At 54.3% G+C, this 27716-nt stretch overlaps 7 protein-coding genes across 7 annotated transcripts; 2 read left to right on the top strand and 5 right to left on the bottom strand.

Moving 5' to 3' along the window:
- Nucleotides 1-769: 769 nt before the first annotated feature.
- INS49_013677 (uncharacterized protein) lies at nucleotides 770-2389 on the bottom strand (the record flags this gene model as incomplete). Its single annotated transcript, XM_043174374.1, has 4 exons — nucleotides 770-970; nucleotides 1082-1781; nucleotides 1833-2095; nucleotides 2156-2389. 4 exons carry the CDS (start codon nucleotides 2387-2389, stop codon nucleotides 770-772), a joined length of 1398 nt encoding a protein of 465 aa, XP_043021319.1.
- Nucleotides 2390-3766: 1377 nt separating this feature from the next.
- INS49_013678 (uncharacterized protein) lies at nucleotides 3767-5699 on the bottom strand (the record flags this gene model as incomplete). Its single annotated transcript, XM_043174375.1, has 5 exons — nucleotides 3767-4626; nucleotides 4681-4774; nucleotides 4831-5271; nucleotides 5359-5596; nucleotides 5671-5699. 5 exons carry the CDS (start codon nucleotides 5697-5699, stop codon nucleotides 3767-3769), a joined length of 1662 nt encoding a protein of 553 aa, XP_043021320.1.
- A 685-nt stretch (nucleotides 5700-6384) lies between these two features.
- On the bottom strand, nucleotides 6385-6997 carry INS49_013679 (uncharacterized protein; the record flags this gene model as incomplete). Its single annotated transcript, XM_043174376.1, has 2 exons — nucleotides 6385-6604; nucleotides 6663-6997. 2 exons carry the CDS (start codon nucleotides 6995-6997, stop codon nucleotides 6385-6387), a joined length of 555 nt encoding a protein of 184 aa, XP_043021321.1.
- A 2992-nt stretch (nucleotides 6998-9989) lies between these two features.
- Nucleotides 9990-11718, bottom strand: INS49_013680 (uncharacterized protein; the record flags this gene model as incomplete). The annotated part of the gene is made up of 2 exons (XM_043174377.1): nucleotides 9990-10283; nucleotides 11689-11718. 2 exons carry the CDS (start codon nucleotides 11716-11718, stop codon nucleotides 9990-9992), a joined length of 324 nt encoding a protein of 107 aa, XP_043021322.1.
- A 494-nt stretch (nucleotides 11719-12212) lies between these two features.
- Nucleotides 12213-13289, top strand: INS49_013681 (uncharacterized protein; the record flags this gene model as incomplete). The annotated part of the gene is made up of 1 exon (XM_043174378.1): nucleotides 12213-13289. One exon carries the CDS (start codon nucleotides 12213-12215, stop codon nucleotides 13287-13289), a length of 1077 nt encoding a protein of 358 aa, XP_043021323.1.
- An 818-nt stretch (nucleotides 13290-14107) lies between these two features.
- Nucleotides 14108-14728, bottom strand: INS49_013682 (uncharacterized protein; the record flags this gene model as incomplete). Its single annotated transcript, XM_043174379.1, has 2 exons — nucleotides 14108-14352; nucleotides 14425-14728. The coding sequence occupies 2 exons, from the start codon at nucleotides 14726-14728 to the stop codon at nucleotides 14108-14110; spliced, it is 549 nt and encodes a 182-aa protein (XP_043021324.1).
- Nucleotides 14729-15345: 617 nt separating this feature from the next.
- Nucleotides 15346-24954, top strand: INS49_013683 (uncharacterized protein; the record flags this gene model as incomplete). The annotated part of the gene is made up of 7 exons (XM_043174380.1): nucleotides 15346-15968; nucleotides 16040-16188; nucleotides 16241-22044; nucleotides 23110-23138; nucleotides 23273-23415; nucleotides 23980-24443; nucleotides 24496-24954. 7 exons carry the CDS (start codon nucleotides 15346-15348, stop codon nucleotides 24952-24954), a joined length of 7671 nt encoding a protein of 2556 aa, XP_043021325.1.
- Between the last annotated feature and the right edge of the window lie 2762 nt (nucleotides 24955-27716).

A 27716-nucleotide genomic window follows, 5' to 3' on the forward strand; every position in this document is an offset into this window, starting at 1 on the left:
GATACCAAGACCCGCGGCGACTTGGCAAGGGGCAAACGAACGTCTTTCCACCAATGCGGCTGGATGCGGCGGGATCACCACTTGAAACGATCCTGGCCGCCCGCCGGTGGCTTCGATCCGAAACCCCATCTCGGCGTCTAGATATTTGCCCTCCGTAATGAGAGACGCGTTATACGAAGACGGAGGCGAGGGTATTTGGAAAGGAGGTAGCCACAATACCAAATTTTCAGGGACGGTGTGGACATCAATAGTTAGCTTGGCCATGATCCATCAGGGGCGACGGTGAGCATCAGAGCTCTTCGAAGAGCTAGACTACGTTGCCCGTCGTACGAACTGTTGGGGGCCATCGTAAGAATTCCTCAGGCCAGTACCCTGTTCGCCCCTTTCGGGCAAGAGCTACGAGTGCCGATCCCCACGTGCACGACATATGCGCAGATCCCTCTTGTATTTTTGTTTATCTGGTGGGGATGAGCGTGATGCGCTCCATTCACAGTGTCCAGGCACTTGTGCTACGCCCCATAGGATTGCTTGTGGACATGCACGTTGGTGTGTCATGAGCAGGCCCCAGAAAACCTCGATTGGGTTGAGATACAGTATGCGTGAAACATTATTCAGTCGGCAAACCTCCGTCGACACGATAGGCAAATTTGTAGGACGATCAGCTCTCGTGAGAGCAACGCAATACTTCTAATGCTGTATGCTCCGTGCTATCTTTACCACATGATCATGAAATATTTCCCACCTGACTTGAGCCTCAGCCTGATCAGCATCATTGCTTTCCAATATACTGACCGCCGTCCCGCACCCCCTTCAGGTCCCCGGCGCGGATCTTAGCCATTGTCATCGACGTGATAATTGCGGCGCCAATTCCGCTGCCATCTTCCGCGCTTGTGATGGTGATTGGATCGCTCTCCCGGCCCGCCGGCCAGTCGAGGATTTCGCCCAGCGCTTCGCTCCATCTAGCCTTAAACTTTGGATGTTTGTTAGCGACACTGCCATCTGCAGCCACATGACCTGACTGAGTCCCCTTCCTTCTGCAAATCGCAGCGATGCCGCATGCACATAGCCGCGCACCGCGCACTGCAATGACCTCCGCAAGCAGCCGTGAGAACTCGACCTCTGCCGGTGCGGGCTCGAAGCCTAAAGTCTCCTTGTAGCGGGCCTGACGAGCCTCGAAAGGGTCGTTCTCGAGGCAGGCGAGGAATCCCGTATCCATACAGTAAGTCTCCTTCAACTTTGGGATGTCGCGGCCCTCAAACAGGATCCCTCGCTCGTAGAGGTCTAGTATGACGAGACGGAAAAGCTCTCCAAGGTACAAGCCAGCGCTCATCTTCTCGAAGGCCTGCTCGCCGGGCTTGGCAGACTCCTCGTCGATTTCGATGTCATATTTCGTCCTTGGCAAGACGCGGTGTGAGTTGTCGAACGCGCCGTACTCGCAGTTGATGGCAAGCGGAAGCTCGGGTGCCAGCCCAGAGCCGCTTATCTTTGGTATAGAGCCAACATCTTCCATGTACGCTGCATTGCATCCGGTCCCAAAAATTGCACCAATGATGGTTTCAGGATCCTTATACGCCGAGGCGATCATCGCTCCAACCGTGTCGTTGATCAGAGCGATGATCCTGACAGGTAATTCCCGCCTCGACAATGCCTCGCCGAGCTGGATGACCACGTCCTCCTGCTCGACGCCCTTGATTTCGAATCCTTTCGTCCAGGTCACAAGTCTTCCTCTGTCGATGTAATCTTGATGTATTGGATATGAGAATGTGAAACCCAGCGGTAGTCTGGAAAAAGGTCAGTGGGAGCCAATTCGGTTTTGAAGTTCGGCAACTCACGGGTAGTCCTCAGTGCCTTGCAATTCGTGCTTGTCAAGGAAATCCTCCAAAGAATCCGTGATCAAACCCCAGAGCTCATCTGCGGAGCCTGTTTTGATGTCATCCGGCACCTTGTAGGTGTCCTGCAAGACATCTGTCTCTTGATCATGGCCTTTGAGCGTGATCCAACATACGCGCAAGTTGGTCCCTCCGAGGTCTATGGTGAGATACTGCCCGTTCTCACGACCTGTCGGGAAGCCAAACACCCACGTCGGATACATAGCCTGTGTCGCGTTAGCAACGAGTGAGTTTCGTGGGCAGCCAAAGAGGTAGGTATAACCCACAATATTTTGGGAATCCTTCTCTAACCCCTCGGCGAGCTCCTTCTCGAATCGACCGACTATCTCCTTGAGCATGCCGGTAGTGATGGTAAATGCCTCCTCGAGACTTTGCAATTCTCTTTCCAACGCCGGCGGAAGCGGTATTATTGATTTGGAACGAGTTTTCCCATTCAGGGCTGGGATAAACTCGATCTCCCCCTGCCCTGTCTTCTCAAACACAGGCTCGGAGCCTCCCATGTTTGCTGATTGCATCGATGCTAATTGAGCAGCCATTTCAGCTTACAGTAAAAATTCCAGAAAGCCAATTTTATTTGTACTTAAGATCCTGTTCAAAACAATGACGAGTAGATTTGCAATAGGTGTGGATGGATGAGGGGTAAGGTGAGCGATGGTCGGCAAATGCACCTCAAAAAAGGTGGTGATGTCCTCAGCATCAGATGCCTGGTGATATTTAAACGAAATGTCCTCATTCGTAGGTGATGGTGCCAATGACCTCTGCCGTACCCGTTTGCTGCCAAGTTCGAGAAGTGTTCACCTTGACGTCACGTCGATTTCTGAGGTTGATCCTGGAACCGTCACAGCCCCACTGGGTTTGATGGATTCTGACGTTGTCTCCACTCTTATGAGGCTATACCAGTTGGCTGTCTGGACAAACTGATGCATTTGAGCGAGACAATGGTCGTTATCAGCACCTTTGGTCTAGAAAGCCACATATCGTCCGCTACTCAATCAAACATCATATTTATCTGATCATGGACCATACTACACAATGCCAACTTACGTAGACTTCCCTTCTCTTCTTACATTGATCATCCGTTGCAAGAATGACGACTTCCAGCCATCATATGCTGCACAGAAAGTATAAACTGCTCTGATCGTCCTTGAGGAACCTATGTCATTTCGCAACATCGAAAGGCTGTTCGCTCGAACATAAAAACCAACTTCAACTGAGGGAGACCTCATCACAGACTCATGCAGACCAAGACCATGAGACGCTCCAACTCGGGGAAATGGTTCGAAATCGAGCATAACCAAGTTCTGCCCACGATTTAGGTACAGTGGCATGAGGAAGTCAATGATCGACAGAAGATGCAGTATTTGGATTGTACCACGCTCGGGCGATTCCCGAGACTCAGGTATGTTCCGAGACCCGCGCAACCCATTCTACCCACAGTTTTCACGGTCGTTTTACGCTTCATTGGTTGACTACCCACGAAAATGGCCATGCTCCACCGCATATCGCTGCATGTCACGCAGGTCAATGCACGCCTGGCAGGCCTTTAAACTTCCATCTGGAGACGGTCTCGGGCTTGAGACGCACAATTGGTTCGCAGTCCAGAGAAAGCTGATCTGAGGCAGTCTTCTGCAGTCGTAATTGAAACACTTGCGAAGGATCCGACCTCGACACTACCGATATTCAGGTAAGGTGAGGCCATGTTTCGGTCTTGTGCTTCATTTGCATCGATATAGATAATTCCAGTAATGTTATCAGTCATGTTTACAGAGACACGGGCGAAAAGCTAGACTTGCTTTTCTTGTTTGGCTCGTGAGTGTTCCCCCCGGTGACGGCTATTACTTGCAAACCTCCCCCGGCACACAAGACGGCGTGACCGCTCAGCTGTCCAGACCCAAGCCTCCAACCTCCCATGCCGCCGCCGCAAGGAACAGCGTCTCCTCATCCCACCTGCGTCCGACCATTTGCATCCCAATCGGCAGCCTGCCCTGGCCGTCTTCGGTCCTGCCCCAGCCTACGGGGACGGACAAGCCGGGATGGCCGGTGAGGTTGAAAGGAGAGGTGTTCCACGTGTTGCCCAGCGCGAGCGCATACCTTTCCGCGACGCTCATGTCAGGACCGAGGTGTTTCATGCCCACCGTCGGGTTGCACGGGGTGATGAGCACGTCGAACTGCGCCAGCGCCGCATCGTACGCGGCTCTCAGCTCGTGCACGTGCGTGATTGCCTTCCCCCTCGCGGCGGGAGGGAACGTGTCCTTGTTGCGGTTGAGGAACTCGCCAGTGACGAATTTGTTCACGACCGTCGGGGCTGATATATTCAAGGTCTCAAACCACTTTCCGTCCGGAGTGGGGGGCATGAGATCTGCTATAGGCCAACTCAGACAGTCCGGTGGCTTGTTGTGGACGAACACATCCGGCATCTCGCTCCTCACCACCGCCGTGAAGATTGCGGCACCAAGGTCGTGCATTGGGATACTCACCTCCTCGACTGTGCCGCCGAGAGCGGCAAAACGCTGGCCCGCCTGCTTGACGACGGCGGCCACCTCCTCGCTGAGTTGCGGTGCGGACCACGCCTCTTTGACCAGGCCTATGCGCAGCCCACTGGCGGCTGCCGTCGGATTCCAGCTCCCGGATGCCTTGCGCGACTCGATAGCCTCGTCCAGCTTTCCGTGATAGGCTCTCGCATTCTGCCGCAGAGGTGTCTCGGGCGTCATGCGTGGGTCAAGGCCGTCCCAGCCCGCTAAGACAGTGAGTAGCAACGCAGTGTCACGAACGGATCCGGCCAATGGCCCACAGTGGTCGATCATCGGGTGGAGAGCACCGATTCCCGTGTAAGGCACCAGGCCGTGTGTTGGCTTGAGGCCATAGATGCCGCTGTACGCTGCTGGCTGGATGGTTCGTCAGGGTAACAGTAAAGCAGTAGGCTCAACGATATGATGCTCACCATGCGGATGCTGCCTCCCTGGTCGCCTCCTATGGCCAGATCGACCCCTTCTCCTAGGTCGTCATCAGAAGCTATTTGCCCACCCCCCTTCTCCCTCTGCTTCCTAACGGATTTGACCCCAACCAAGGCCGCGCCCCCAGAGCTACTTCCACACGCGTAGCCCTTCAGCCAGGGGTTGTCGACGGGCCCAGTGGCGCTGCTGAAGCTCAACGCGGACATGCAGTAGTTCTCGCATGTCGACGTGCCCGTGATGGTCCCCCCAGCCTCGAGCACGCGGGTGACGACGGGGGCGTCAAAGCTGGAAATCGGGTATGGTTTATCCTTGGAAAGGTGATACGGTTGAGTCCCGCCGGTCATGGGCAGTCCTGCGACAGACACATTGTCCTTGATCGCAATGGTCCTCCCGGATAAGAGCCCTTCCGCAGAAGGTCTGATGGTGGTCTATGACTGTCAGCCCGGGCCCCGAAAGCCTGATAGCGCCCCGCGTGAGGAGGCACTGGTTGTGGGGGAGAGAACGTGTGCACAAACCCTGTGGCTCCATCCGTTCAACGGGTTCTCGGGCGCAGATGGTCGCGTGCTGGCCCGCTCGCCTGCGCTGTCGGCCGTTCGGATGAGAGGGTGGTGGTACGGTGGCATCGCTTGGACCGTCTCTATGTCGGCGATGGCAGCCCGCAGGAGATCGAGGTAATCTGCCTCATCTCGGGGCTCCACCTGGAATCCCAGGGAGGAGGCTAGGTTCCGAAACTCCTCCTTTGACACGGTACTGCTGGAATGTGGGTGAGCACGTGGGCAGTCTCGAACCTGAGCTCTGGGAGCTCAAAAGTGCCGGGGAACACATACTATTTCTCGGCGGCGAGTCTTGCAGACATGTTATTAGACTGCGAGTGGGGCCGGAGGAGATGGGGCGATCTTGTTGTTTCGTTGTTTGCAAAATGATACGAGTCATGGAGAGACAATAGTTTGTTTTACATTGTTGTCTGCTGGCTGCGTAATCGCCATTTCGAAGAGCCGCCATGATAAGAATGTCGTCCGTTCTCGACCCGAATCCCCGATGCCGGTACCCCGCTGCGCACGCCGGACAGGCATCTAGCTGTTTCGCGCGAATGAAGCGGGCACGTGTATCTTGACGAGCAATCCAGCAACTTTAAATTTTCCCGATGCCACAACACTATCATTCTAATCGCGGGAGATCTTCGGTGGATCGCTCGAATAGTTTCATCTTTCCACGTGCATTGGTCTTTTGCTCAGAAGTGGCTAGGAGTCAACGCCATCTCACAAACACTTTCGCAACCCTATGTCCCAGCAGAAGTTGTACAAAACATTACTTAATATTGTGCAAAAGAAGTAAGATCTATCTTGGAGCAGATAGATATGCTCAAGAGGGAGCCTCGAAGAATTCCAGAATCCCGACCCATGTCAAGCATGAGATGCCCGCTGGAGTTGCTCAAGAACAGGACTCCGTAAACTCTGTGCGGAAGAATTGGCCAGCCTGCCTGCAATCCTGAAATGAATCTTTCATCGTGTTGTCCTCCACCGGGTTACTTGCAATCTCTTTCACGATGGGATCTCACCATTCGCCTTGGCCTCGGCCATAAGCTGTTCGTAGACAGCCACCGCGTCCTCATACTCAGCCCGAGCATCAGCGTCCTCGTCCTCTGAGTCGGCGCGCTTGGTGGCATCCTGGCCACCGAACAGCTTTACGGCCGTGTAGTACACATCTGCCAGGGCATCACAGATGGACTCGAGCGACTCGGAGTCACATTGGAACTTGAGACTGGAAGGTGTTAGTTATGAGACAAGAGAGGAGTAACACTATGCGCTTGAAGACGTACTCGTTCTTGAAGTTGGTGTCGATAGAAGCCTTAGCCGCCTTGGTGAAGCGGGATTGGGCACGGTAGTTGGTATAGCCGAAGTCATGACGGTAGCATGCAGGCTCGAAGTTGAAACCCAGAGGGTTGTCGGGAGAGTCACTGCAGCCGTCCGAAGTCCAGTCCAAGGTCGCGGGGTTCTTCGCGTTACGGTACGTGATGAACTGGGGCAGCGAGATGGAAAAGAGATAGTTGTCTGTGATGGTATTGATGTCTTGACGGGAGGAGAGCGGAACCGGTCCGAGGGCAAAGGTGGCCGGCACCAGCCCAGCCAAACATGCGATGCCTGAGAACTTCATTGTGAACCTGGTCAAGGGCAGTGTGGCGAAGTGCTGCCTCAGGAAAAGAGGGTCTGAAGACTGCAAGCGAGGGTCGAGTGAGGCCCCTTAGAGACAGATGGGATCGCGAATGACTGAACGACTGCGAGCTCAGCTGCGTTGACACGAAATTCCGAAACCTGCGGGGAGGCAATGATGTGGATATATAATCCAGCCCAAAGACACCAACCACTCTGTACCACACACCCATGATGTCTGAATGAACCTATGACATGGTGGAGGACCCATATGGAGCTTGGCTCGCCCCGGCTCTGCAGCGCCTAGAGGGCCACTATGGTCCAATAGATGCGACTGCCATGCCGCCACGCCTCCACGTGCGAGATCCCCAGGTTCCTGTCCTGATTTACAGTCACACTCGTGGGCGTCGCCTTCGGACGCGTAACACCTTGATTGAAAAAAAGGTCCTGACCTGCTCCTGGAATAGGAAGTTCGCCGCTGCAAGTGCGATGCAGTCTGACTCGCCATGTGCAGCTTTGTTTCGCTTTCAGACCTCTGAGACGACCACCCGGCCGAAATAGACACCTTGCTGTCCAGGCCCCTGGTTGGAGGCAACACCAAATCGTGATCCCTGCACACAAGTGTGTATACGTATGCCCTGGCTGGCCAAATGACCAATTGTAGTGGCGGACTTGCGCAGGTACACCATCCGGTTGCAAGCCGGGCCAGCCGGGCCAGCCGGGCGAGAACCATAGATGGCTGGATTATGCTTGTGCCCTTGCAAAGCTGCCCTGCGTTCATGGTGGAAATACCCGAACCATACTGACGAAGAACTCGATAATCAATGGCTCGTCGTTGGGCAATGAATACTTTTCAAGAGGCAATTGAACCTAGCACCCCACCAACGAATCGATTTCACGTCTCGGTGTACTAGTCTGCACTTCTACCGCACGCGTGCAGTCTCCGCAGAAGAATTGAATGCCAGGACTGCGGAGAAAAGGCGCAGCCACGACCTTTTCAGTCATGCAGATGAAGATCGGACTATACGGTAGAGCGATCGGCGTTCCTGAAGAATGGAGCCGACCAACGACACCGAGTAAAAGGACCGCGTCTATGGTTGTGTGCAGTTCGTCCCAAGCGAATGAAGTCCGACCGTGGCCGGTTCAACGGTGGTGTGGTGGTATTTTTTCGGTTCATCCAAGCTTCTAGCGTAGCGTCCCGGGCTGTCTGCCAGGATCCGGATGTGCCATTGCACGGCGACCTTCCGCATCGATCAAATCGCTCCGATGCTACATTGCGCCAGGGCTTCTTGGCGTTTCCGGATTGTGCGCACGACACCCTTCAGCGGTAGGTGGACGGCGTCAAAGTCGGTTGACTCCGATGCGGCTTCGGGCTTTTGGGACTTCCGGAGCTCTGTAAACCGTATTGAGAAAAGGGGATTCGAGAATGGTGCAGATCCCCTTGACTGTCGGTATCAGGCAGTGTGCTATGGCTATGTGAACAACAATTTAGTGAACGAACAGCGTGTGTGATAAATCGGGTCGATCGGTGAATGCACAATGACGGCAGTCAACATATAATGGATGCTCATGACATGAGAAGAGGGGAAGCTATGTTGACGCAGAAGGAATTCATGTCAGAGCACCTGCATGCAAAAGTCTCCTAACAAAATAGGAATAGCCACTTCTGACGGCCGTCGCTATGCGTATCAGCGTTGTGCTCTCAGCGGCGAACCTCAGTACCTAGCTCACTTGAGAAGCATTTCCAGTCTGTCTTCCACTGTGATCGAAAGGGAGTTGGCTCGCCTAGGTCATCTACATATGATGCCAAGTCCTTATACAGCGCAAGATAGACAATAGCTGAAGTGACCTACTCATAAGTCAGACACCCACTGAAGCACAGCCCCTCACCACGCACACAGGACGACGTATTATAGGCAGTCCAAATATATCGTTCAAGACATGCAATCCGAACTGGATAGATCGGGTCTGGCGAGGCGGATATAGTGTTCCCAGATCTTTTATACTTTATTGAGATTCAGTACGTCGTGTTGTCCGTGAGGGGCCTGTGCTTGAGTTGGTGGTCTGACTCAATTTTTTGAAGCTCCCGTTCCGGCCAATTGGTCTGCACACGCTGATGTTTCAACGCCTTGAATCAATCTCATCAAAGAGTATGCGGTGCATTCCGCAGAGTCTCGGATGTATTGCACGTGTGCTGTAAAAGACATCCCAACCAACAGCTCACGATGGCAAGGCCCACCATGTTGGCAACGCCAAGATAGATGTTACACGGACTGAGCGTAGAGGATCACTGACGATGGCTAGGCACAAGTCGCTTTTCTCGTATGATATGACTCGGCTATGCCCCTGTGCGACTTCCTTGATTGACTGCTGTTATCATTGTCGGCAGGATAGTCATCGTGTCTTTCCTTGATGTTACGATGTCTCAGTAATTAGTTACAAGCTGGTCAAAATCCAATCCACCAAAGTTCAATAACACAATCGTGTGTGCACCTGGTCAGTAAATTGACCAAGATGGCACCGCTGGCACACGTGCATTCCGTGAGGCAGCCTCCCTGTGCTTGCAGACTGGCCTCTGTGCAAACAATGCGGCGCTCCTGCACACGCTTGTCTTAACATGGACACTCGATAAGCTCAGGATACCAGCTCAACATGGGCAAGGCGGTAATCATACAACAAGAGTGTATCCTTTTCCAAAGCTACTCTTCTATTATCAGCAGTAATAAAATCGCGTTGTGTTGTCAATATTGTCATATCATCCACACATCCACTTTCTCAATGACTGTCTCTTGTAACATTGATCTACTTAACCCAAGAGCCCGGAATTGTCCTGCACATGCGGTCCCCTCCATAAAAAAGAAAGTAACCTACCCCCCCCCCCCCCCCCACCGACCCGACATTGTAAAGTCTTCATAACAATTGAAGAACACAAAGGCGAGGTATGCCTATTATCGCACGTCCAAGCCCAGTCAGGTTCCAACCCCAAACGTCCGGGCTTACCCACACAGATACCGCTTCACAACATCATCCGTACTCCCATTGAATCCGAGCTTCTTGTAAGCCCCTTCGTATGACCCAAAGACTGGCCCGTCCCCGCGCAGGAGCTGGGCAGGCGCCTGCGCGTAGCCGTTGTCCGGATCCGCGCAGCCCTCGAGGGAGTACTTGTTGCCGTCCACCTCAAACCTGTCCCCGCACGCGGGCGAGCTCTCCGGTGCGATGCTGAAGTTATTTCCGCAGGCGTTGAGGCCTTTGCTCCAGGCGACGTTGTAATGGACGCCGCCCGCCTTGATCTGGTTGCCGATGGCGATGGCGGCGTTGGCGGCGGTGGGATGTCAGTGTAGAGGAGCGGTATGAGCTTACTCTTGAGCTTTTTACATTGTTTAAGGAATATTGTAATTGTGTTCGAAACCTAGTGTTATCGACATTGTAATTTTTTTTAGCGCTGGGTGTTTAAGCGTTTATTACTTTGTGAAGGGACTGGATGCATATTGCTTAAGAAGCATATGTGTACAGATTAAAAACGAGACCACTTAAGGGATGTTGTTCTAATAGATTCTTGTCTGGCGTTGCGTTCTAGTAGTGCTCTGATGACACTCGATACTTGACGTGTCGACGGGGACGGAGGTGTTTTGTTCTGAAGAAACTATAGAGTCACCTAAGGGGTCATTGAGCGCTTCCATAATACAGACAACTGAGCCCCTTTTACTTTTCAAAATCCATAATTTCAGATTAGAACGGCACAAATAATTCACAATCCATCGCCAAATACGAGAGTAAGCATATTCTCGTAGGAAAAAAAAAACGTCTTGTGTTTTACGTACTAGAATATAATACCAGAGAGTCGCCCAGGGTGGTCTTCCTGTCATGTATCAACGTGCGGATATTATTGTACCGGCTTCCGAGCGATACACAGTACAAGAGACGGGTACTTTTTGAGACACGGAACATGACCGCTACACTATGATATTTCTTGATGACTCTTTGTACGTCGGGTAAGAGATTGACGACAATTATCACAGCCGTTGCGAGGGCAACACTACTTTTGAGGAATTGGCACCCCTAGGGATGGCGGCAGAATATACCTAGGTATGTGCCAGTTGCTAAGTCTCAAGTCGACAGCGCCTCATTTTGCGTCGGTGCTGGTGGCTAATTTGTGCTACTTCTTGTCATGTAGAGAATCTCTGCCCTGGCGGTGGATCGCTTACTCATCTCATAACATCACAAGCTCGGTATTCCAAGGTTCGTGCAATGAATCTGGCGGAACAGACGGCTCTCTGGAAAAAGTCAAGTCTCCCGGCCGACGCGGTTTCGGGAAGAAGGGGCATTGCTGTCACCATCCTCGTTGCATGGCCAGTTGAACCATGTTTGTATTCTATGAATCGAGACTGTGTGTGGCGGCGGGCTTGATCTCAATTGTTCAGGGGAGAAACGCTGGCGGAATGCTGAAAACGTTTCCAGCAGCGGCTCTCGTCCTCAAAGATTGAGCTATACCCCGTGGATTTTGCCAGTGGTCATATGCTGGTCTAAAAGATTAAGCCATGCAAGTCTTTACACGAGTTTTGGGGGGGGTTCCCTGCACTCCAGGGTTATACCCTGAAACCATCAAGCAGCGCAAGTTGTGCAAGGCAGGCACGTCCCAGCAGTTCCAATTGCAGAAGTCATGCAGGTGCGGGTGGCGTCTTTGCTGGAGCTCACCTGCTGCTGCACGTGGAAGGAGCTGGGCATGCCTACGTGCAGCTTGCATGGCCAAAGCTAACTCTGCCTAACAAGTGCCTTGTGACTCGGTAGTCCACACCTTAAGGCTGCTCCTGACCAGGCTCGTTTTCCTTGGAGGACTTCCCTCCACCCGATGATTCGATAGCACTCCGGACTCTGTATGGCCCAGCCCCGCGCTGCTGCCTCTGGCTCACTTCTGTTCATTACAGGATCACAAGATCAAAGACGTTTCAGAACAGTCCTACCATCTCCTACCTGAGCCGCCGCATTGGGACACGACCCGATTCCTCGCGCAAGACTGGCCATGAGGTCTTTGTGAGTTGACGACTTCGAGGACAGACCGGCAATCGACACTGCTGCATCGTTACCCCACACACACTCGTACTCACCCTCGCTCGGGGCCTCGGACCCTCTCCGCTCCAGGGCTGGCCCGTCCGTCTCCAACAGTCTCGAAGTCGACGATCCGAGCAGTCTCTCAAGCTGCTGAGCCCTGGACTACAACTATGGACGACACATCGCATTCGACCTTCAGCACGCCCAAGCGGAAGCGGACTGATGTTGCCAGCGATGAGGTGCCTTCCCAACTAGACATCCACTTCTCATTCGAGGTGTCTCAGGGCCTGCTCTCGGATGGCGGCGACAGTCCACGCACCAAGGTCGCCCACAGGTTCCGGGGCTTGGCCCTGGCCGATAGTGGGGGCGGGGCTGCCGCGGCAGATGCCCGAGTCCACGACACCGAGACCGACCCCGGTCGCAATACCACAGATGGGGATCCGGACAAGATGGAGGTCGACGAAGACGAGTCGAAGATGCGCAAAAGATCAAAACTCACGCCACCTACAGTGACATCCGATGGATCACCACGATTGAAGCATTCAAACCTGTCTCCAACCCAGCACCAGCACCAGTTGTCAGCGAAAAGAGTCGAAATCCCAGAGACCCCAGCCGTACAAAAGACCGAGCCGCACACAGCTGCTGGCCCAGAGTCGCGACCCGTTCCTGGCGACGGCCAAGTCCTGTTCAAACCAAGCGCTTTATCTGTCCAACCCGCAGCTGACAATGCAGAACTCACCGCTGGACCTGCCAAAGTGTTCTCGAGTAAACCAGCAAAGCAATCTTCCGCTGCGAACAACCGCCCTCTCGAGAGCCTGAAGTCCAGAGGTCGCCGGCGAGCTGGCACACCACCTCTTGCCGCGTCAGCCAGCAAACTCTGCAATGCAGACCAGCCCGGTGATGCAGCTGCCGAGGTGATTGACCCGATCCGTGCCGCGCTCACCTGGCACGAGGACGAGATTACTGTCTACGACCCGGACGACGAGGACGACGATGGCGTGGGTATCAATGGCATCGGGTTTAAGCCGACCCCTGCCATCGCGTATGCTCGCACCATGAAGAGGAAGCAGCAGCTCGCCGAGTACAAGAAAAGAGAAGAGAGGGAGGCCAGGGCACGACGGAGTTCCAGACGACGAGGAAGCCCGGACAGAGCCCCCAAAATGCAGCGGAGGGAGAGTGCAGGCACGGAGAATGCCAGGAAGGTTCGCTTTACGGACAGCGAATCTGCTGCAATGATTACTATTTGACGAGAGCAAGGGGAAAACTTTGGTACCAGGCTTTTGGTCGACGAGTTCCAATTCCGGAGCATCTTTGGCATCGATTTGGGGCGTTTTGAGGAAGGACACTCAGGGTGAGGAGTTACAAACATCGGATAGCGTTGCTTTTGAACAGGAGAGCCTGTCTGCGGCAAAGGATCAAGGAAAGAGATTCACGAATCACGGGTGGCTATAGTGGACATTGCTATGGGGTCGTGGCACGGCGTTAAATGCGTACATATCCAAGATCGAGTGCTTGCAGCAATAAGCAATGGCTTCTCAATATACCCAATGCCGTCAAGCCGCGATGTCCCAGCACGTGGTATGACTGTCCAAATCCTCGGAATGACCCATGGCGCGATTACAAGAGCTGTCGCAATGATTAGGGAGCCCAGCGCCAGGTTTCATGGCCTTCCACCAACCTGGTGATCCCCTTCTTGAAATCCGGAAGTCGACAGCGCCGGCCCGAGCGTCACATCTGCACACAACGGCGCATCCCGCCTTGCTTGTGCTGCAGGCCCACAACCGCAGTTATGAGGTCCGTCAGGCAATGACTTGCCTAAAATGCTCTCCCATGCTTCTTCATTGCTTCTCAACCTCGCAGACCCGGAGTTTGGGAATTCCTCTGCGACTTCCTGGCGATGTATATAACACCGCAGACTTAGGTCTCAACCATCAGGTCTCTCGCACGAGTCCCGAAGAGCTGTCGTACCTTACTAGATACCTGGCTTCGGGAAACATGGTAATATCGAGAAGAAGCTCCTCTAAGGCACAGTCGCGGATCGGGCGCTGTCGAAGGAATCGTGCTTCTACCAGAACTTGTACCAAGCCTTGTTGGTCGTTTTGTCGGCGGGCGCGGCCTTGACCGTGGTACTTTGCAGCTTCTTCTCTTCTTCTTGCCTCTTCATATCAGCCTGCTTCTTGCCGACCACCTCGACGACCCGCTTCATGTTGGCCCGCTCGACCCGTCTTTGGTACTGGCAATACTCGTACGCCAGGATACTTATAGCCACGCCTGACCCGACCGCCCAATTGGCCGACTTCGGCACTGGTGCTTCAATTCACAGCGATGTTAGCGTCGCCAGCCTTCAGATCCCCTACAGCGCAGGACAGGAGATGCCCTCACCTCCGATAATGTACCGCAGGAACCCAACCGCAGCGCCCGACCCAATTCCGGTGATGAATCCGTCCCTCGAGCACGGCGCCTGGTGGACTTTGAGGATATCGTCGCTTTTGATCGTCTTGAACGCCTCGCCCACCGTTGCCCGCTTGTTTGGGTCGAAGCCCTCTGGCAATGGGACGGATTTCAGCGACACCTCGGCGAACCGTTCCATGGCGGCGGCTTGCGACTTTCGGGATTGCTCATCGTCGGGGGAGCCTGGGGTCCGGTTCGGTGTCGGCTGGTTGGGGGATGACGGCGACGCAGACATCTTGGGCTAACGCTCGTCGCCAATTGTGGTGTGGGAGGTGTGGAAAGCCCATCTGATGTCGATGGAATCATCGACTTTCTACCAGTCTGCCCAGGTACAGATCTGAAATGGTCTGTGCGCTTGCATGGGTAGCTCGGGAGGTACCCTCGAGCCCCTGCAGTTGGGCTGACTGGGGTCCGGGGGGCACCTGCACACGGGCGGGCAGTGAGCGCGTGTAAGACGCGGTTGGCCGACGCGTAAAGCAGAACCCGCCGAACCACTTTGGCCGGGCCTGGTGGGTGTTTTTGATTCGGGGCTCAACACCAATGAGCATTCTCCTATTCCAACCTGATGCCAATTTGAGGCGTCCTGCCTATACTCGATCGTATTTCGCCTCTGCAAACAAAACAAACCACACGTCCACTCCTCTACGGCACGTCTGCTGATTCAAGACACGATCCTCCGTCCTGGGTCTCGGCCACGCGACATACCTACCTATACCTAGGTACATTCCGCTTCCAAATCTCGACGCCCAGACAGTACCCAGAGTTGCTGGGACTGATCCAGTACCAGTTGCCCCAAATACAAGACGCCCACACGCATGGTTCCCATCTCTTTCCTCGACTATCCTTTCCACCATGCCCAATACTTCCCTGCGCCGGCCCCAGAAAGGCTTCCGCGGTGGTCGCGGGGGCAAGTTGGCCTACCATGGCGGCAAGACACGAACCTTCACAGCCGCAGCCGGCAGGGCAGAAGCCACCTCGACAGACGAGAAATGGGAGCGGACACGGCTCGCCAACTCCATTGACGAGAACATGGGCTTTGCCCGCTACGAGGCCGGCCGGCCACGGGAGGGCTGGCTGGTGAACGTGCAGCCAGCGTCGATCGAAGACCCACGCATACCTGGCGGCGGAGGCCGTGCAGCCCTGGACTGCTACTTCATTGAGGAGGATGGCGCGACTTTCAAGGCGACGATAGAATACGAGCCATACTTCCTCGTGGCAGTACGGAAGGGCCACGAGGCAGAGGTCGAAGAGTGGTGCAAGCGAGTGCCCGGGGGCGGCGTCGTGAGGAGCGTCAGGCGGGTGGAAAAGGAGGACCTCAACATGCCGAACCACCTTCTCGGATACCGGAGGACGTTCCTGGAGCTGAAGTTCGCCAACGTGCAAGACCTCTTGTTGGCGCGGAGGGACATCATGCCAATAGCGGAGAGGAACAAAAAGGGCATGGATGCCATGGACACATACGCCGAGGTTGCTGCGTGCGTACCTGACCGCCCTTGAATACCGTTGTGACCTGGTTGGTGGGGAGCACTCGACTGACTTACAACAGGACGAACAACGGGAACTTTGACCTGTTTGACGACGATACACGAATTGATGAGAAACGACTCAATACCTCCATAACCGAAGCCAGTGATTTTCTTGTTGATATTAGAGAATACGACGTGCCATACCACGTCAGAGTAATGATAGACAAGGGTATGTTCAGCCTAGCTCTCAACATGGTCACTCATCTGACATAGAGTTTCAGGCATCCGAGTAGGGAAATGGTACTTTGTAGAAGCAAAGCATGGCGTCACGACGGTGGTGTGCAATGAGGAACACCTGGCCATGGCTGACCCAGTGGTGATGGCCTACGATATCGAAACATGCAAAGCACCCTTGAAATTTCCCGACGCTGCCGTGGACCAGATCATGATGATTTCCTACATGATAGACGGCCAGGGGTTCCTCATCACAAACCGGGAGGTAGTCTCAGAGGACATTGCAGACTTCGAATACACGCCCAAACCGGAGTACCCCGGCCCATTTATGATTTTCAACGAGCCGAACGAAAGAGCCGTCATCGAGAGGTTCTTTTCACACATCAAAGAGGCGCGACCAACCGTGATTGCGACTTACAACGGTGACTTCTTCGATTGGCCCTATGTCGACGCCCGGGCGAGTCTCAACGGAATCGACATGTACCACGAGATTGGCTGGAAGAAGGACAATGAGGACCAGTACAAGTCCAACTACTGCGCACATTTGGACTGTTTTCACTGGGTCAATCGAGATAGTTATCTGCCACAGGGAAGTCGTGGTTTGAAGGCCGTCACGGTGGCAAAGCTCGGATACGACCCTGACGAGCTCGATCCCGAACTCATGACACCTTATGCCGCTGAACGACCACAAACCCTCGCCGAGTACTCAGTCTCCGATGCCGTCGCTACGTACTACCTGTACATGAAATACGTCCACCCCTTCGTCTTCTCACTGTGTACGATCATTCCTCTTGGTCCTGATGACACAGAGCGAAAAGGCACGGGAACACTCTGTGAGATGCTGTTGATGGTGCAGGCATACAATCACGAGATCGTGCTTCCAAATAAACACGTGGCACCAAAAGAGTCCTTTTGGGAAGGCCATCTCCTGGATTCGGAAACATACGTTGGTGGCCACGTTGAGAGTATTGAGGCTGGGGTGTTCAGGGCAGACATCCCAGTGAACTTCGCCGTGGACACGGGCGCTGTCGATGAGCTCCTCAAAGACTTAGACAACGCTTTGAAGTTCGTGATCACGATCGAAGAGAAAAAGAAATTGGAAGACGTCGAGAACTACGAGGAGGTCAAGGGGCAAATAGCTGCCCGGCTGATGGCGCTGAAGGAGACGCCAAACCGGAGCGAGCGACCACTGATTTACCATCTGGACGTCGCCTCGATGTACCCCAACATCATGACCACGAATCGACTGCAGCCAGACTCGATGATCGACGAGTCGGACTGCGCTGCTTGCGATTTCAACAGACCTGGCAAGACGTGCGACAGAAGGTTACCGTGGGCTTGGAGAGGAGAGTACCTGCCAGCGAAACGAGACGAGTACAACATGATCAAACATGCTTTGGAGAACGAGCGATTTCCTGGAAAGTATCCCAGCTCACCTATGCGGTCATTCCAGGACTTGCCTTCCGGCGAGCAGGCCGATCTCATCCGGAAGCGCCTGCAAACATACTCCCAGAAGGTCTACCACAAGATCCACGACTCTACCACCAAAGTCCGAGAGGCCATCATTTGCCAGCGCGAGAATCCGTTCTACATCAATACTGTGCGTGACTTTCGAGATCGTCGATACGACTACAAAGGCAAGGCCAAGGAGTGGAAGGGAAAGACAGAGGCCCTCAAGTCTTCAGGGGCAACCGCCTCAGATGTTGATGCCGCAAAAAAGATGATCATTCTCTTCGACTCTTTACAGTTGGCCCACAAGGTCATTTTGAACTCCTTTTATGGCTATGTCATGAGAAAAGGTTCAAGGTGGTACTCCTTGGAGATGGCTGGCGTCACCTGTCTGACAGGCGCTACTATCATTCAACTGGCTCGAGGTCTTGTTGAGCGGCTGGGTCGTCCTCTCGAACTTGACACCGACGGTATTTGGTGCATGCTTCCTGCCACGTTCCCCGAGAACTTCGCCTTCAAGATGAAGAACGGGAAGAAGCTACCGATTTCCTACCCTTGCGTCATGTTGAACCATCTTGTCCACGACAAATTCACGAACCACCAGTACCAGACTCTTGTAGACAAGAAGTCATTGAAGTACGAGACGCACAGCGATAACTCCATCTTTTTCGAAGTAGATGGTCCATACAAGGCCATGATCTTGCCCACTTCGAAGGAGGAGGACAAGAATTTGAAGAAGCGATATGCTGTATTCAATGATGACGGCAGTCTCGCAGAACTGAAAGGCTTTGAGGTCAAGCGGAGAGGAGAGTTGAAGCTCATCAAGATCTTCCAGCAGCAAATCTTCAAATTCTTCCTCGAGGGAACCACACTTGCGGAATGTTATGCTGCGGTATCAAAGGTTGCCAACCGTTGGCTGGACGTGCTCCATAGCAAGGGGACGACGCTTGCTGATGAGGAACTCATGGAGCTCATTTCTGAGAACCGTAGCATGACCAAGACGCTGGAGGAGTATGGTACTCAGAAGTCCACGTCGATCACCACCGCCAAGCGTCTGGCCGACTTCCTGGGAGAAGGCATGGTCAAGGACAAGGGCTTGAACTGCAAATTCATCATCTGCTCGCGACCCAAGAATGCGCCCGTCACTGAGCGAGCCATTCCCGTTGCCATCTTCTCTGCTGAAGCAGACGTCAAACGAACGTACTTGACGAAGTGGTTCAAAGAGCCGCCCATCGACACGGACCCCAGGGCGTTGATTGATTGGGACTACTATTTGGAACGTCTCGGCTCGGTCATTCAAAAGCTCATCACCATTCCTGCCGCGCTGCAGAAAATCCGAAATCCAGTGCCGCGTGTTCCTCACCCAGACTGGCTACAGAAGAGGATCAATATCAAAGACGACAAGATGAAGCAAAAGAAGCTCACGGACCTCTTCAGCAGGGAACCGCTCAAGGACGTCACCAACCTCGCTGACCTAGAGGACTTCGGTACCCAGCTGCTGAAACCAAAGCCTGTCACCGAGATGGTGGCAGCGACACAGCAAAAGACAACACCAGTCGCACAGAAGAGGAAATCGCCTGAGCCTGAGGAGAACCTCGACCCATTTTCTGCATTGCCCAAGGTGATGTCGAATCCTTCTGAAGACTATCCTGCTTTCTTGGAATACCAGAAGAAGAAGTGGAAGATCCAGAAGCAGGCCAGGATACGTCGTCGACACTTGTTCGGTGAACGCCGTGCACCCACCAACAACATCCAACAGGCGTTTCGAGACCAGGCTGAGGTCACCTTCCGCAACACATGGCAATTGCTACAGCTCAAGCCAACGGATAGCCCAGGGTTGGTAACAGCGTGCGTCCTCATCGATAACAAGGTCCACTCCCTCAAGATCAAGGTGCCGCGCCAAGTGTTCCTGAACCTGAAGAGTAAGGATCTTCCGGACATTGACATTGAAGGCTGCGAAGTTGAGCAGGTCAATCACACACTACCCAATGGTCACCCCTCTACCCATCTTTTCAAGTTGACGGTGCCAGAGGATACCTATTTTGCCCAAGCAGAGAAGTTCTCCCTGCTCTTCAACCACCCCAGTGTAGAGGGGGTGTACGAGAAGCAAATCCCTCTGAGCACCCGTGCCGTCCTCCAGCTTGGCAATCTCTGCACCATTGACGAAAGCAAACCCGGTGTCCTTGGCCAGGGTCTGGATCAAGGATTCGAACTGCCAAGTTTGATGCGGCCGCTGAAGCCTAGGACATACCTGAGCGGCTCCAAGATGGCGTTCATCTACCTGTCCCACATCAGCGCTGGCGAGCGACAGATTTTCGGGCTGTTCTCTAGCACTGGGGACACGGCGCATGTTGTGATACAGCACAAAAACAAAGAAGGTGGCCAGGATCTCCCCAATATCAACAAGATCTACTCCGATCTGCGTGCCCGACATGCAAGCGAGGCGCAAGGGTCGAACTGGGAGGACTGTTTCCCATACCAGGAGAAGCTCACCTTCAAGATCACTCAGGTCACAACGAGGCGAAAGGCTTTCCTTGAGATTGGTGACGTCGTCAAGAAAATGAAGAAGGACGAGACCAAGCCACTGGTGATGGTCGTTCAATCATCGCAGACCAATCTCCTCGTTCACGACATCTCAATCCTGGGTGAGATGCCCGTGCTTCCGCTCAAATACAACGTCGATGACAGCTCACTGCCGCCACTTGGATGGCAGACTGTTGTTGCCAGGCGCTTGATCCATCACTATCTTGGCCTGGGCCCGTGGATATTGCACCTCACTGCTCTGGCCAGGTACGCTGATATCCCTCTCTGCAACCTGGAGCGGGAAGACCCGCGCTTCTTGATCGATGTTGCCTATGCGAGACGGCTTCAGAGCAACAACGTCGTGTTGTGGTGGTCTGCTGGCCCCCGTCCGGATCACGCTGGCTATGAGCTAGACGATATTACAGGGCCCCTGGAGACCGTGCAGATGCCCTCGGTCAACACTCCAGGGACATATTCCTCGGTCTGCATTGACCTGGAAGTGAGGAACCTCGCAATCAACACCATCCTAACTTCTTCTCTGATCAATGAGCTCGAGGGCGCCGACTCGATATCCTTCAACCCCGCGGCGGACGGTGTTGGCGGTGACGGAAACGAGGTGCTATCCTCAGACAACGCCTTCGCCAATGCCAGCATCCAAGTGCTTCGTGAGATGGTCAAGAGCTGGTGGGCTGAGGCGTGCAAGGGCAACGAGATGGCAGACATCATGGTTCAGCATCTCGTCCGCTGGGTCGAGAACCCCGACTCGTTCCTCTACGACCGTGCCCTCCATTACTACGTCCAGATGATGTCGCGCAAAGCGTTTCAGCAGCTCATGGGTGACTTCCGCCGCGTTGGATCGCAGGTCATCTTCGCCAATGCCAATCGGTTGCTTCTACAAACCACCAAGGCCGAGGTGGGCAACGCCTTCGCGTACAGCCAGTACATCATCAAGTCTATCAAGGGCAAGCCGCTGTTCCACTTCATCGACCTAGAAATCAAGGAGTACTGGGACTATCTTGTGTGGTACGATGAGTTCAACTACGGCGGCAAGGCGACGCAAAAGGTTATCGAGGCCGACTCGCAGAACCTGGAAACGATCATGCACTGGCAAATGTCCACGTTCCTGCCTGTCCGCTTACAAGCTACCTTCGCCGACTGGGTCATCGAGTTCATCACACTTATGCACAACATGAAGCGGCCGCTCTTTGGCTCTGACCCCACTGCCACGCCACGCCTGACCCAACTCCCGAACAATCGTAACTTGGCCGAGGACGGCGAGGGCCAAATCATCCTCGGAAAGGCCTTCGAGAAGCCCCTCAAGCGCGACATCCAGGGCCTCCTGGCGACCCGGAAGCGCGAGCTACTCCACCCAGAGCTCGCAGCCGACTACACGTTCCCGAGCCTCCCCGGCAGCCACCTCAACTACAGCCAAAGCAACGCGGTGCTGGAGCTCGTCAAGATGCTGATGCAGGTGCTGTCCCTGGACAAGAACATCGTGTTTGAGGCGCGGCTCCTGCGGAAGGAGCTCCTCGCGCTGTTCGACGTGCGCGAGTTCAGCAAGGAGGGCGGGTTCGTCAACCCGTCCGAGTCCCTCCGGATCGCGCAGGTCAGCTGCGACAGCTGCACGATGGCGCGGGACCTCGACTTCTGCCGCGACGAGGACCTCCTCCCCGAGGAGCCCGGCGCCGCGTCGCTGTGGAGGTGCAGCTTCTGCGAGGCCGAGTACAACCGCAACGAGCTGGAGGAGAGGCTCGTGGCGGACGTCGAGGCCATGGTCGCGGCATGGGCGGCGCAGGACCTCAAGTGTGTAAAGTGCGGCGCGCTCAGGGTTAATGACTTTATGGAGCACTGCACGTGCTCTGGTGGCTGGGGGGAGAGCGTCCGGAGGGAGGAGCTGGTTGGCCGGCTTCGGGTCTATCGGAACGTTGCGAGGTTTTATGGGCTGAGGATGCTTGGGGATGTTGTCGGTGGGTTGTTTGAGGACTTGTAGGGGTGGGCAGAATTGGGGATTCGAGATAGAGGCGTTTGGGGTTTTCAGCCTGGCTGGTTGAGCCGGTAGTGATGGACTGGTTATAGGACGAGGCCGGTGTTGTCTTTGAGACTGTTTCGGTAGTATAAAGGGCGTCGTCTCGGAGCTGGGGCTGGATCGGGTACTCGCTTGGGTTGTCCTTTGTCTGTAGAGTCATGTGGTTAGCTTAATATCCTCAATGCAGGGAACCCATCCACCAGGCTCTATGTCGTGTTGTCTTGTGTGTTTCATGAAGTCTGAAAGGCATAGTAGTTATGGACGGCGGTGCTCCTGGATTCTTGCCAAGAGGGCGCCTCTGCTTATTTAGTGTAACGCTCCTCTTGAAGGTGTTGTTGTTCTCCATTGAACATTCTTTATCTATCTAGGTGGTCAGCAGATTGCTGGGAGATTGCCGAGGGCCTGAACTTTGAATGTTCACACAAGTTCAGATGAGCCCGGTGTATCACACATGTTCACCTTATAATAATCTGTTCACGCGGGTTCGTGCTCGGTAGAGTATAGCGACTTGAGGAGGTTGGGTCATTCACCCTCGGCTTTGTATTTGATTGGAGGGTGTATTTGAATCTCTTTGATAGCATGTAGAAGCACTCGTGGTGTATCTGGCAAGTTCCACCATGTGTTGACCAAGACAAAGGAGGAGGTTGGGCTTGGGAAAGGGAGTTCCTCAAAGAATATTTCTCGCGCGTCATATGGAGGTGATGATGTCCATGTAGAGTGTTGATATTCCAGTGGTACGAGGGACACTCCTCAACAGCGCTGTGATTGCAACTGCACCAGAGCTGTATCGCAGGTCAGCTTGTCTTTTTCCTCGAAGAGAGGAAGGGGATGGACAACGGAGTCCACCGAGGCATTGAGAGAATAGTGAATCACAACAGAGCCAGTCCGAGTAGCTGGTCGTCCCATCTTCGTTTGCAGTGTGGTGTTGTGCTCCTGGTCTTCAAGGCGTTTTCTGACCACGTTGTCTGCCATTCACTCCGGCAACGAGGGAGGGGACTCAGCATCCGTTTTCCACCACCTGGTTGCGCGTCTCATTCACGCGTTTGTATTCACGCGTTTGCATCAACCACACCTGTTGAAGCAGCCTGGACTTTGCCTTGATCTGGCCTGATCTGATCCGCTCTGCTTCCTTCCACAACCTCAACGTCGTCCTTGACCTCGACCGCAACTTCAACCTCGAACCTGACCTTGGCATCACCACCACAAGTTCCCACCCACCCCGTGGTAAGTCTACTCTCACTCGGCGCACCCTTCCCACTCGGACAACAGTAATATTAACTATTCAATCTCTTGCAATAGTTGGAACACCCTCGCCGCTTTCACATAGCCCAGTCTATAACTTATTCTCTACCCACTCAGCAACCTGCAACAAGCCTATCTAGAATCACGTGAAGGCAGACAACATGTCCGACAAGAAAGCTCCCGACAACAAAAAGGCGGCCGAAAAGAGCCCGTCTAACAATGCTTCCCCCTCCGACGAGAGCCGCCCATCTCCTCTTATCCGGAACAGCTTTTCTCTGGCGGAAAACGACTCGCACACATCAACTACACGTTTCGGAGCTATTGGCGGCCCAGCCACTCCCACTCCTGCTCACCATGCCCGTCAGCCATTCCGACATGCAACGAGTCTAGCCAACCTAAGTTCCATGACTACCAGAACTCCGAGAGTACTCCAGTCCAACCAACCGGGTACTTCACATGTCCTGAACTTGCCTACCTGGCGTCGCGGCCCTGAGTCAACTGTGCCGGCCCCCATCGGTGAGCGCCGCCCGGGAGCGCGCCCTGCAGAGAATGATGAAGACCGCAAGGCGCGCGATGATGCGCGCGCCGTCGAGTACCAGGAGAGGGCGTTGAGGAAGTACAACGCCGAGCACCAGCACAAGCAGCAGAAGCAGCAGGACCAGCAGCTGGTCCCTACCCGCAGTCAGGGCTTCGGCGGTGCCCGTGGTTTCAATACCGGCTCCCAGGGTCTCGACGGCGGTTTCCGGGGTGTGGATGACCCTCGCATGGATGCTGGACGAGAGCCCTTCAAGCCCATGAATTCCAAGCTGGATCCAGAGGCGGCCAACCGGCCTCTCACCGAGGAGGAAAAGCTAGCCCGGGACATGAAGGGAATCTCGCACAGATACCAGGGAGACTCCAACAACCCGGCCAACGAGTCGGCCGACATCCCCGAGAGCGAGAACTGCTCCGTGTGGATCACCAACCTGCCGCCGGACTGCACGTACCGGGACCTCCTCGCGGCCATCGCCGTCCACCACCCGGGCAAGGTCTTCGCCACCTTCATCTCGCCCCAGCGCCCAGGGCCCCAACTTCCTCCCCAGCCGCGGCCACTCGGCCGCCAAGGTCGTCTTCTACTACCCCTACTCGGCCCGGCACCTGCTCCACGTCGCCAACAGCAACCGCCTCTGGGTCCGCTACTACCTCGCCCGCGCCGTCCCGAACCGCATCCGGGCCGCCCCGCAGGCCTACGAGAACCACACGTCGCGCTGCCTCGAGATCGAGGGCCCCTCCGACGTCGTCAACGAGCCGAACCTGCGGCAGGTGTGGGGCGGGTTCTTCGACTGGAACGACGAGGAGGTGCGGGTCGTCCGCGACCAGGTGGACTGGCGCACCGGCGTCACGATGCGCCGCATCGTGTGGCGCTTCGGCTCGCACCGCGCCCAGGCCGTGGCGGCCATGCACTACATGCGGAGCTACCTCCCTCACATCTGGGTCATTTACGCCGCAGACCCTTGCGACGTCCAGGTGCAGCGTCCCTAGAGTGTGGGCACGAGCTCGGAGGGGTTTCTGAGGGTTTCTGTTTTCTTTTGTGTGTTTGGTTTCTTTTCTCCCCCGGCGGTTTAGGATGATTCTCTTGCGGTTTGCAGAGCGCTGGCGGTATTGATTGATTGCTTCTGAGGGACAAATGGAATTATTGTATTACTATACTCTTTTGTGCTTTTGTTTTACTGTTCTCACCTGCCTCTAAGAGTGATTGGGGCGGGGTCTCTTTTGTGTTGTGTCATTGCCCTCCAGCACCACTGTTTTCTGGAATCGCACGATCTCGTGTCTTTTTCTTGAAGTGCGAGTAGTACACTCCACCGCAATTCCTGCTTCAGAGTCAGAGCTCACTCTGGGCTCACTGATTCATTCTCAGGCTAAGCAAGTGTTCTACTTCGCTCTTCAATTCTCCTCTGTGCCCTGGGTATCAGCAGACTGTGCCAGGGCAGACATCATTGCAGTCAATGATCATATGGTCCCTGCCCCGGTCAATTCATATCTTAGCTGGATATCTGTGCATCTCACACCCACTCATATAAATTTCTCTCATCCTTACATTGCCGTCTTGACGGAATCATAGCTCTACAGCACCGGAGCAAGGAAAACCTGATGAGTAGGGGAGCCATATGGTTTTGTTATTCTTCTTGCGATACCGTTTCCAGGTTTTTACTTCCAGGGCCATTGCATCTAACGGACGAGCTTTGGATCAGGAGCATCTCAAGTCGAACACTGGGCTTTCCGGTAAGGGTGTGGGAGATGCTCTAGTTGTGTCTACGCCGATCCGGCCTATCTGCGCACCGTTCGAAAGGGGCCCAAGGGGAAGGAGCTGGTTGTTAAGTGAATACCTAGTATCCGTTCCACTCAATGCAGTCTCGATCTGAGATCATATAATCTTGAAAACGTCAGGTGAGCGCTTCTGTTTTCATAACCTTTCTCATACTGAGGCAAGTAGTTTAACTCTTCAAAAGTCAAGTCCCAGACCAACTCTCATTAATGTTGAGAAATACAAACACCAAGGTAAGAGGACTTCGTATGAGCACCTTTCACCGTGAAATAATATTTTCTACGCATGTTGGACTTACCACACAGAATGTAGGCCTCCCGCTCATTGAAATGAGTCTAAGCTTCCGTTCAGCATCCTCCCGTCTGATATTAGCCTGTCTCTATAGAGTCTATTCTGTCCAGCTCCTATATCGTCTGGTCTCGCTACACCCTATTTCGTCCAGTGTTCATCCTCTATGTATCAGCTCCTGCGTAAAGATATGGTCTAGTCCGCGTTGACTATTTGTTGAGGGCGAAGCTTGAGAGATTACTTCTAGTCGCATCTTTTTCCATTTGAATCGGCCGGGTACAGTCATAAAAGGAATATAAAAATACACCAAGCGATAGAGACACACCAGGCGGGAAGGTCTTGTGTCACGCACTTCAATGAGGTTAGCTTGTCACAAGCAAGCTCAGCCACGCTAGAAGAGCAACTCCACTACAGCCAGAGGGGACTAGATCATCAATGCATGTTGAAAGCTTCCAGAACCGTTCAAAAGCGGGAGGATCTGCGTCTAGGGAAGACTAAGCGATTCTGGGTGCCTTGAAACTTGAAGTGCTAATGAAGTTGGCTGTGAATTTTGCACATTATGCGCAAGTATCCAGCGCTACAGCTCATGGTGGCTGAGCCGCCCATGGGGTTAATTTTGTCGATCAGTTACCTGGGTATGTTGCGCGAATTCAAGATCACGCCCAGCATGTTGAGTATGCCGCAATGCATGGGGAGTAAGATATGCTATAGACGACTACGTTGAATATGCTCATGGGGCCCAGGAAGCTCCTCCCGAGCTGACGTTGGGCGAATGAGCATGGCTGTTGGAGATGTCTTAAACAGTCTTGTGCAAGTCAATGACTAAACAGGCGTGGTAGCTAAACATTGAAACAGGAGTCAGGGGTGTTCAGTCGAACCCACAGACAGTCCGGGGGAGGATCAAACCTTACTCTTTGGGGACCATCAGACGAGATGCAAGAATGTCTGGGCGCCGTCTCGCGGGCCGCTCAGAGTGGCTTCTCCGTAGTGCCGTTGGGCGAGCCGATTGGGCGTTTCGACGGTTCCTGAATCCGAACATGTGCCAGCTGCCACCGTTGGTGTGACACAAGAAGGGTCCCTGGTCCACGCCTATCCCCAAGATGCTGACGGTTCGCCACGCACAAGTTAGCACGCTACTCCCCAGCAGACGGGCCGCCCAACGCAGCGGCCTCACCTGCGGCTGTCTTGGCACATGTCTTGGCACACTTCCAGAAACTGAGCAAGATGGCCGTCGTCCTGGGCCTCCTCCTCCCCGCAAGAATTGGCCTGCTCTGGCTGGAATAGCCAAGACCTGCGATGCTTCCAGCGGCGGCAAGGCCGAAATATTCTGCCTTGTCTTGGCCGTCCGAAGCGGACGACACGCAGATCTGCTGTCCTGTTGCGCCCTTTCCGGCTTCCGGACGCCTCCTTCAGCAGGCGCAGCAGCCCGCGTCTACCATTGTCGCCGTCTGGAGTATCTAACAGTAGTGGGCAGCCATCCGGGCTCAGACGCCGCCACTCGACTTCAAACGAACTAGCGTCACACTTGACCTTGTCTGACAGCTCGATCATCCAGTAACACTGCCCTCGTCCAGTTGGAGCCTCAATCATCAGACCGGATGTTCAGCTTGTCGTGAAGGCTGCCTTCGCCATGGCCTCACCCACTCCCAGGTTGCTCCCATCCCGCCACCCAGCTGGGCCAGATAGGAGG

Source organism: Diaporthe citri (assembly GCF_014595645.1).
Source record: "Diaporthe citri strain NFHF-8-4 chromosome Unknown scaffold_7, whole genome shotgun sequence".
NCBI classification, from domain to species: Eukaryota; Fungi; Ascomycota; class Sordariomycetes; order Diaporthales; family Diaporthaceae; genus Diaporthe; species Diaporthe citri.